The sequence below is a fragment of the Setaria italica genome, chromosome IX, assembly GCF_000263155.2.
Source record: "Setaria italica strain Yugu1 chromosome IX, Setaria_italica_v2.0, whole genome shotgun sequence".
NCBI classification, from domain to species: Eukaryota; Viridiplantae; Streptophyta; class Magnoliopsida; order Poales; family Poaceae; genus Setaria; species Setaria italica.
The window spans coordinates 4,534,795-4,545,246 of NC_028458.1; the positions used below are offsets into that span (position 1 = coordinate 4,534,795).

The following is a 10,452-nucleotide window of genomic DNA, read 5'->3' on the forward strand; positions in this document are numbered from 1 at the left end:
GTCGTTGCTGATTAGTATAAGCGAGTGTTTGTGTTGGTAATTGTGATGGGCTTGGACCTTTTCTGTCAAAGACTATGGTTTTCTGCGTCGGATATTCTTCTCCTGGCTGCCATGTCTTCTCTTCCTTCAGGAATTGCTTAGCTGAGTAACTGTAGCTGTGATCTTGACACTTGAGGCTCCAGATCCGGCAAACTCGGTGATGGCATTGTTGACCTAAACCGATCCCCAGCTGATCCGCAACTGCAACACTCTGCAAGGCTGCAGCTGTTGAAGTCTGAACAAAAGGCGAAGGGAGAATCAAAGAATATTACAGCGGTGAAGAAAGAGCTGGTGGTCTGGTGGATGATAACCACGAGTCAATGCTGGTACTCCAGTACCGTCACTACCGTGCTGATCAATCATCATCCGCCGTGGACCTGTGGATGCAACTATGCAAAGATTGCAAGGAGCACATTGGATCCGCTTTCCTTTTGACCTTGTTGCAATAAAGAGCGCGAGCGCGGCAGCGGGCTCGCAGGCCCAGATGGACGCGGCAGTGAGAGAGCTGACAGCTGAGCAGACCTTGGGGCTCTGGCCGCTGGCGAGACTTGCAAGGAAACTAGACGGATGGATGGATGGATTGATGCAGGTGTGGTAGATTGGATAGGAAGGATCGGACGTCGCCTGCCTCGGCGACCTCTGTGCAGTGTGCACAGGACAGCCACGCGGCACATGCATTTTTCCGGGTCTCAAGAAGATCCATCCATGCATGCAACCAAAGCAAAAGCAGATTAGCATTGTCTAGTCTTCTCCATGTGACATTTGACATCGGGAATCAAGATTCCAAGCCCCCATCACAGGCTGCCAAGTAGGATGTCTGTCTCCCAATCTTGTTACGTAGGGGTGACACTCTTTGTCCAAATCACCAAGTTTTTGTTCGTTTTTTCTTTCTTGAAATAAAAACAGTCTTATGGTAGGAGTACTAATCTACAGGGGAAAAAAAACTGTGTCACTGTGGTGGCATCCTTACATGTCACCGACATGTGGCCCTCCGAACTGAATAACGCCTTGATACCTTGGTTGACTGAACGGTGGTGACGGTCAGCTGTCGGAGTGGTAGTACGAAGGGTAACGTGAACGCGCGCACTCAGGTTTTTGGTGCGTTGCGGTGCGCGATTAATCATGTGCAGCGCCGGGGAGTGATCCATCAATCACTCACACGGATTGACGTGGACAAGCCATGTGGTGGCCTGTGAAAAGATGGGGGGCACGAACCTACTTCTCACAGGCCACAACCCAAGGAGGAGTACGCGCACACTGTCACTGCGAGGGAGGGCAAACGGCAAACCTGACCTCGGAGAAGCTGGCATGGAGGCCAGCGGGGCTTCTTCCCTTCCCTTCGCTTGGCCCCCCTCCCCATGGCAGCGATAAGGAGGGAGGAGACCGGTAGTCGGCAGACTGCTCGAATTTGGCACGGTGCAAATTAAGTTGGCTTGTCTGTATTAGCAGGAAGCACTGCTGCTGAAGTTGTTACTGCTAGCTGCCAATTGGCGGATTAACAGATTATCAAAATGTTATGTTAACACGGTTCACCTGCCTGCCTGCCGCCGTTCCACTTCAGTGTTTTGGCAACAGCTAAAGGGGCACAATGTGCTTCAATATATTTAGCCACAGGATGGCTAGTTTAAGGGGGTGTTTGGTCCCCGCCTCCATTTGCCAAGCTAAAGCCGTGACGTCACCACCCAATTTGGTGCATGTTTAGTTGGTGAAAAAGTTGTTGCTACCACAGCCTTTTGCAGTTCATTTAGGCGTGGCGATTGTGGTGCTGATTCTGGACGCCACAACTTCAACGGCACCGCAGCCTCAATGTGGCTAATGATGGCTGGTAACCAAGCAGCCTTTGTTACCTAGGGTTCGTTCACTCATTCAACCCTAGCTAGGGCCCTAACCCCAGCCCTATAATTAGTTGCCCGATTGTGCTCATTTGCTTAGCTCCGGATTGAAAGAGAATTATTGGAGCAATCAACAAAGACTAGTAGTTTAGAATAAGCAAGTGACAGTGACAAATCTAGTGGTATCCAAAGATGGAGAAGTAGAGATGTTATGGATACTACAAGTAGATCGCCCGAATTTCCAAATGTAATGGGATGGATATCGCAGCAATAAGTAGCGCAACATGATTTAGAGTAAACGTTTGGGTCCACAAGTTCATGATTTCAAGGTTCTTGAAAAAAAAATAGAGAAAGGTTCACCTGCTTTTACAAAATAAAAGGAAACATAAAACAATTTAACTACTAGTACTACATATTAAGCCCCAATTTTCTAAGTGAATGCATATTAACTATTTTAATAGTTAGTAATGAACACTGAAATAATATCGTTGGTTATATTGAACAGCCTTGACTTTTCTTTCATTCCTTACAAAATGAGTATTCTTTCAATATTTTACGTCAAAGAAAAATACTAGTCCTAAAAAAATATCTTTCTAATTTTATCACAAGTTAAACTATTCTTAAACTTAAATAAGTTTACAGAAGAGAGTTCCAGCACCGGACGAACATTTCTGGTTATATTAAGCACCTTTGCCTCTCCTCGATTGCTTACAAAAGAGGATTCTTTCAGTATTTTGCGTCGAAGAAAATACCACATCGTTTGCACACGTCGACAGTCCGCAGCCGTCGCTCCACACACGATCACCAAAAAGCTCCAGCCTTTTCACCCTTTCCGCCGTCCACTTTCCCCCCTGCACCGCACGGCTACAGCAGCCTGACCTACCCTGCCCACGCCACGCCCTCCCAAGCCCCCCAACTTTGGTTCCTCTGCAGCACTGCTGAGAACGGTTGGTTCATTGACATGTGGTGCCGGGCAAGAACAGCCCCAGCTACCTGCCGAGGAGCCTCATCCCCCCAACTCGGCCGCCGGAGCACCGAACCGAACCCACCCCCGCACGCCCCCGCCCAACAACGGCTCGCGGCCACGGGGAAGGTGAAATTCCCCGTGACAAGCGAGCGCCTCCCTGCAGCATCGGACAAGTGCTCGCGCCTCCCCCGTCGCCTGCTTTTCATGGCGGGCAAAGAAAGACGGCGAGGGGGGCGGGACGCGCCGGAGCGGACGAGAGGGAACGGGACAGGGGCAGCCAGCCATGCACTGCCGGCCGGGACCTCCCCTCCCCTGCCCTGCCTTTCGACCCTTTTGAGGCCGAACCCCATCTTTTCTTCCATTCTTTTGGGCCCTTGGCTTAAACAAACGTTCTTTTGCACAAATGCGCCCTTCTTGTCTTTAACGACTGTTTGTCTTTGCTGTAGGGTCTAGAGGCCTACTGCGAGTAACAAGTTTTCTTTGTTTCGCGTCAATCCATTTGGTAGGACAAGTAGAGTACTTCTAGATGGAGTCACTTTAGGAGCCAAATGGCATATTTGCTCCGGTTTCCCTCTGTAGTGGGCGATTTGTTAGGCAGAGTCTGTGTTTGCATTGCAATGTCTACGTTTATTTTCTAGCCTTGTTGGAAAGCATACTATTTTAGACAACTGCACTTTCTTACTCCCGAGAAAGGTGGAAATGTAAAAGGTCAGGTTGCCGCTTGAGTCACTCATGCAGCATCTCCACCGCTGGGAAAACTGACCATTTTCTTTCAAAAAAAAAGAAAAGAAAACCTGACCACTCGACAAGTTTCAGTTCCTACGTTACTATCCTTTATTAATGTTTCCAAATTGTGGTTTTGAATCGTGTGTAGCGCCATCAAGTTTCGTGTCTGTTCCGAAAACTTGAACTATCATTGAAACAACAAAGGACATTTTGCTTATTTTCACCTTGTTCAATGTCAGGCCTACATTTCCAAGGACAGGACATTGTGCTAATTTCTTAACTGCTGCCGTTTCATGTACTGGCCGGCACTGTCACCACTCTCGAACGTCATAAATCAAACTAATCTGGATGGGGTAGACAATAGTACAGAGATCTGAAGTGCTCTTGTCAGATAGATCTACTAGAAACCTACCTGCGCCATTAACAACTCCAAAGTACAATGGCCACTGCCACCACGCCAGCATCAACCACCAAGAGTAAGCAAGCTCACACAGTGTCTCAAAACGGAATACGTATAATGATATCCTAATGCTTTTGGCTTGTTTTGTCATCGTTTGGTGTGCGCATCACTCACCAACTGCTGCTGCTGCTACTGTATGGTGAAAATGTCTTGCGCAGGTTTGGTAGGCAACGTGCTAGCACTAGTTTATACAAAAAAATATTTTTGATGTTTTGTCAGTTTGGTAATCACAGGGCTTGGCTCTGTTAGGCCTGTACTTGTATACTCCCATAATCTCACTCCTACCACATGTCTCATGTCTCAGGACCCCAAAACTGTTACTGTATCAGGGTTGGGGTAGAAAGCCTGATTAGGGCACAAATTACCAGGTTGGTTGGAAAGGCTCCCCTTTTCCTTTTCCCTACCCTAGTTTCTCCAGCTGCAAAAAACAAAGAAAACCGGGAGGAGCAAGGTTTTCAGACCTGGGCATGCGGAAAAGGTGCAGTGGTTAACCTATTCATCCATCACAGCAAGGAACCCCAGGGAGAGGGGGGGAAAGGTGCGTGTGGCGTTTTCACGATATGTCACAGTCAACGGCCTTTTTGCAGGCTCGCCACTAGCGTGTCATTGGTGCTCGCTTATGCTGTATATATACACAACACACACGCAGACGTATTGCGGGTGGATGCAGAGCAGTTAGAGAGAGAAAGAGAGGGCTTTCTTTTCCGTTTGCCTCTCCAAATGGCTGATTAGTTCTTGGCCTGAAGAGTGAAGGGTAGTGGTGGTGGTGGATGGATACGGCACTTCTTGGTGTGGACAGAGCTGGGTTCCTTGGAGCTTAGCGTGACTTCAGAACACGCCATTTCTTCGTTCTTGGATCATTTGGAGTTTCTTGCTTGATTTTGGCAGCTTCTCTCCTCAGTTCTGAGCTCTGAGCAGCGACAAATCTCTGTAAGTTGTTTCCTGTTCATTTCTCTTCATCGCCTTCTTTCTCCATTGTGGTTACAAACGCGCATTCTCTTTGAGGTCTTGTTGCTTACAGTGGTTTGATTTGCGTTTTGCAGTCAGTTCACAGTTCTTGACTGGTTCTCGAGCTGCGCCGAGCAATGGAGGTGGCGGCTCTGGAGAAGAAGGGACACAGAGCTTTTGCCAAGCCTCTGAAGTCTTTCAGTTCTTCAGAGCACAAGCGATCCAAGAGGTTAGTGTCTGCAGCCTTCTGCAATTTTTTTTTCTTCTCTTGTGATTCTGCCGGCAAGGATGCTCAAATTGTGATTAAGCGGTTTCTGAATGGCAGTTATTTTGAGGATATGTATGCTGCAGATGCTTTGCGCTCTTCAGATAAAACCATCGTTCTGCCTAAGCCGGTAAAAATTCCCCTCTTCTGTTCAGCATTATTACAGTATCGTGCAGAGAATGCAAGGTTTCTCATCATACAGATCGTGTGATTTTGAGTAATTTGTGTTTAATCTATTCTTCCCAGGAAGTTGTAAAAGCTAAGGTGAAAAGCGACATCAATAAGGATGTGCAACCTGGGAGGGGAGCACAAAGCACCTTGAGAAAAGAGGTAACGGTAGGCTGATTTCTTTCAGTATAGTTCAGTGCAGATAAGAACCTTGCATTTCCATCTGTATGAGCTTCTGAAATGGAACAATTGTTTTGGCCCTTTTTCGGTGCCCAATTAACAGCCATAAACCATTTTGAGGACATTTTCACTTCACCAAATTCCAATTTGTTCATCTATTAATTTCTTGCCAAACTCTTTGCTCACCTGAAATTACTTGAAAAAAAATGCTTAAATAATGTCTCAGAAAAGAGGGAGCCCTATTTCTCTTTCAGACCTGCTGCTGCTCCTTGTCTTCCTGCTGAAATCTCTACACTGTAGCCTCATTTAATCACCTGATGCAGATTCTGCAACTAGAAAAGCACCTCAAGGATCAGCAGGTTGTGCGTGGTGCCCTGGAAAAAGCTTTAGGGCCCGACGCTGCTCCAGTCAACTTGTCACCTGAGAATCCAATGCCAAAAGTAATTCCTTGCCCAATAGGTTTTGTTAATCTGCTCTTCTCCCAATATTCATCACTCATCAGGTTAACCACTTCGATTTTTTCAGGCTGCTAATGAATTGATACGAGAGATTGCCACATTGGAGCTTGAGGTCAAGAACATGGAGCAGTATCTCCTGACGTTGTATCGGAAAGCGTTTGAGCAGCAAGCACCTACATTTTCTCCTCCTGATCACCAGGATGCTTCAAAGCCGTCAGTGAGCTCACGGTCTGGGCAGCTCCGGGAAATGCCGATGGCAATGAAGTCTTGCAAGAGTAGAGGGGATGCAGCACTCCGGTCCAGCTATCCGCCACCACATAAGAAGTGGAATGATCCATTGACAGATTGCTGCACATCGGTTCGTCCTGATAGAGCAGTTGATTCGGATGTCCTCCGCTGCCAGTCTGCGTTATCGTACCGTGGAGTTTGTTCGTCCAGGATATTGCCTTCAGAGGATGATAGTCTTGCAAGGGCTCTTCGTTCGTGCCACTCACAACCTTTTTCATTCCTAGAGGTAATGATTTATTTCATGATGAAATAGCATTATGGCATTGTTAGCTGTGTAGCCTGCTAAACTAGTTCATCATCTCTGCATGCATGGCACAGATGCCACAGAAAGGGGGAAAATATATGTCCTTTAGAATTTCTATGATGCAATGTGCTTATGACAGATGAGAAACATGACTGAAAAACAAAGACTGAAATAGCTACAATCTTAAGCTGTATAGGGTTTTTAAGTTTCTTGTTATGTTTTCAGCAGGAAGGAGAGACCGGTGCATCAGGAATGATAAGCTTAGCAGAGTATCTAGGAACTAATGTAGCTGACCACATCCCTGAAACTCCGAACAACCTGTCAGAAGAGATGGTGAGATGCATGGCAGGGATCTACTGCAGACTTGCAGATCCTCCGTTGGTTCACCATGGCTCCTCGTCTTCGCCAACATCGTCATTCTCCTCAGCAAGTGCAATATCTCCACAGTATGTGGGGGACATGTGGAGTCCCAATTACAAGAGAGAAAATACTCTTGACTCTCGGTTGATAAACCCATTCCATGTTGAGGGTTTGAAGGAGTTCAGTGGACCGTACAACACAATGGTTGAGGTTCCTATGATTAGCCGCGACAGTCGGAGGCTGAAAGAAGCTGAGGACCTACTCCAGACGTACAAGTGAGTTATATGCAACAGTCTACTCTTTGGTCGATGAAATTGTTCTATTTGTCAGCTCAATGCTCATAGACTATTGTCAACTGAATTTGATATTTCAGGCTGATATTGTACCGGTTGGAAACTGTTGATCTGAGGAGAATGACAAATGAAGAAAAGATAGCATTCTGGGTCAACATACACAATGCTTTGCTGATGCACGTAATACTCTCTTGATGCAGTTCGCTACCATTTCTTAGCACTTTTAGTGCTTTGTTCTTGATGGGGTCTCATTGTACTATACTTTGACAGGCTTATCTGAAGAATGGCGTCCCACAGAACAATCTGAAGAAGACATCCCTACTTGCTAAGGTAAAGTGAAACGCAAAGTAAAAATGCTTCCTCTGAAGAATCAATGGAAGGGCCCTGCAATCAGAAATTCGGAAGTGCTTATTCAGACCAAGTTCCTCCTTTCCCTGACATGTGTTTCTACTACCACAGGCTGCCTGCAAAATCGCCGGACGAAACATCAACGTAGCCGTTATCCAGAGCATGGTCCTTGGATGCAATACGCACTGTCCCGGACAGGTACGGAGAAAACATACATGATTAGGTCCAAACCCGGCTAAAAGCATGGTGATGCTCGTACTGTACTGATTATATGTCTCAAGCATGCTAATTTCAGCTGTTGATCCTTTTAATGCAGTGGCTACGGACATTGCTTTACCCCAGGATCAAAAGCAAAGTGAGCAAAGCCGGGCACGAGTGGCGAGCCTTTGCCGTTGCACAATCAGAGCCTCTTTTACGCTTTGCGCTTTGTTCGGGGAGCCATTCTGATCCCGCGGTAAGCAACAAGTTACAGAAAACCTTAAACTCATTTCAAATCGAGCTCATTGTCGGGCGACGCCACGTTATGTCACCATGGTGCACAGGCACCAGGGTAAACCAAAACTTTGTTAATAACTTGACTAATTTTCACCATATATCTGAAGAAAAATTTGTCCCCTATGATGCTTACTTTTTCTCAAGTCAATATTGACTCATGTGAATATATATGCGATTCAATTATTGGCAAGCCTTTAAAGCACGTATTTGGCATGAAAAGCTGCATGTGTCCTATCCTATCATGTCACATTAGCAAATCATGAATGTTTAGGAATGAATCATGAGGTGCAAGCTTTTCGGTGATTGGGAACGTTGTTAGGAATCTTTCACCTGCCATCATGCTAGGAATCTCTCCTGTTGCATCAAAGCACTGCTACTACCATAATTACGGGCGGTGCCGAGCCAAGCCTCTTTTCTGAATGCAGCATCATCTCACTCATACCCTTTTTCTTTCTCCGCTTTGGCTTCACGCAGGTGAGGGTGTACACTCCGAAGCGGCTGTTCCACCAGCTGGAGGCGGCGAAGGAGGAGTTCATCCGGGCGACGGCCGGCGTGTGGAGGGAGCAGAAGCTGCTGCTCCCGAAGCTGGTGGAGGCGTACGCCAAGGACGTGAAGCTCTCGCCGCAGGGGCTCGTGGACATGGTCCAGCGCTACCTCCCGGAGAGCATGAGGATGGCCGTGCAGAGGTGCCAGCAGGGCGGCAGGTCGTCGAGCAAGGTGGTGGAGTGGGTGCCCTACAACCCGGCCTTCCGGTACCTGCTCGCCAGGGACCTTGCGTTCCCTCACCTCAGCTGACCGTGTGTGTCTCTGCAAGACTGCAACAGTAGCAGTCGGCTTGGTGATGAACTGAAGTTTGGTTGGAGTTGGAGTAGAGTATATGCGTGTACCATAGGGTTTAAAGAGAGTTAGGCAAGGCTTTGTGCAGATTTTGTGTCGTGTGGGTTGTAGGATGAGACGATCAGTGGCGCCGGCGTGTGGCGTGTTTCCAATTGTCCGCTGTAAAAAAGGGAAAAGGTTATTTTGTAGATGAACAGGAGACAGGATGGAATGGGAAAGCAACATGTTAGTAGTGGTTACTTTGCTGTGACTCGTGTCATCGCGTGGTTTCCACTCGCTCATCGCTTTAGAAGTCTTCCTGCCCCGGAGCGATCAGACTTTGGCGAGATGACAACTTGCTGACCTTCAGCTATTCTATTCGGAACAAGTTGATGACCTTCAGCTATTCAGAACGCAGAACTCAGTAATTCACTTGCAAGCGTGACCTTCAGCTATGCAAATGGGGTATTACGAAAGCGTGATATCCTCCCATTTTACGTTTTATTATCCACTATTTCACTGATGACAATTATACAAGATTTTTTTTTTAAAAAAAAATCGATCAAGATGCATCCGTTGGGCCTATTTGGTTGGTAAGCGCAGACTCAGTGAGAAACATGGCCCAGCACACGTCCTTCTTGATCTTTTGGCCCAATACCAAGAGCGCAGGTAATCTACAAAAGATGTCTTCAGAAATCTCCCGTTGCAAATTGGTCTTGGGCCAGCACCATGGGATTTTCTCACTACAAGAAGTCTTCAGAAATTGACCATTATGCAACCAATGGGATGGTTGTTGATATCCAAGAACGTGGCCCACTGCCACCGATAAACATCATCACATCAATTTAGGCGATCTCTCCATTTTAGAGCTGGTGCATTCCCAGCTCATTGCGGATATCCACGCCACCTGATAACCCGTTAACCATCCGAACCGGCTAGCTCGCGACACAGGCCGTCCGATGTGGGTAGGTTCGGGTCCCTCACCCAGCAACCTGTAAACCCAATTGCTCGCGAATCTTTAATGATTGAAACCTGGTCGTGCTCCCGGCCAGGCAAGCCGTCCACATCATCCAAGTATGTGTTTGGATGGGAGATAATATAGGACGGGACGGTTCCGTCCCAGTTTTTTAGGATGGGATGATCCCATTTCATGTTTGGTTGATGGGGTGGGTCTATTCCAATTTTTGTTTGGTTGGAGAGATTGCAACAGATGGGACGAGCACCGTTTCCTCCTTCCGTCAAACACCGTTTGTGGGGCCCACCTATCATACTAAGTATCTTCTTCCTCCTCCTCCTGGGCCACGCCACCCCGCCGCCCCCGATCCACCCGCCGCCGCCCCTGCTCCACCCGCCGCGCCGCCCCCAACAATCAACATGCAGATTTAATTACCTTGTATCTTACGTTCTGATCCCCTCTTTAATAGTATGTCTAAACACGTCACAAAAGGCTCCATCTACAATTTCGTTTTAGACTGCGTACAATATTAAATCTAATTCAATGAGTAAGCTAAGTACTAAACTTGGATGGTCCTCACAAACTGAAGTACAAGGAACCTTATAGCATG

At 47.2% G+C, this 10,452-nt stretch overlaps 1 protein-coding gene across 3 annotated transcripts; it reads left to right on the forward strand.

Annotated features, from left to right (window-relative positions):
* The first annotated feature begins 2,939 nt into the window (after window positions 1-2,939).
* On the forward strand, window positions 2,940-9,147 carry LOC101776460. 3 transcript variants are annotated; one of them, XM_022829731.1, is made up of 14 exons: window positions 2,940-4,040; window positions 4,183-4,187; window positions 4,329-4,954; window positions 5,068-5,201; window positions 5,298-5,367; window positions 5,484-5,567; window positions 5,909-6,025; window positions 6,111-6,557; window positions 6,801-7,210; window positions 7,309-7,408; window positions 7,499-7,558; window positions 7,688-7,774; window positions 7,893-8,030; window positions 8,546-9,147. In XM_022829731.1, exons 4-14 carry the CDS (start codon window positions 5,110-5,112, stop codon window positions 8,864-8,866), a joined length of 1,926 nt encoding a protein of 641 aa, XP_022685466.1. In that variant the 5' UTR covers window positions 2,940-4,040; window positions 4,183-4,187; window positions 4,329-4,954; window positions 5,068-5,109; the 3' UTR covers window positions 8,867-9,147. The 3 variants fall into 3 exon arrangements, with proteins under 3 accessions (XP_022685466.1, XP_004981631.1, XP_004981632.1); XM_004981574.3 differs by having other exon boundaries at window positions 2,940-4,954; XM_004981575.4 differs by having other exon boundaries at window positions 2,940-4,954; window positions 6,804-7,210.
* The last annotated feature ends 1,305 nt before the right edge of the window (window positions 9,148-10,452 follow it).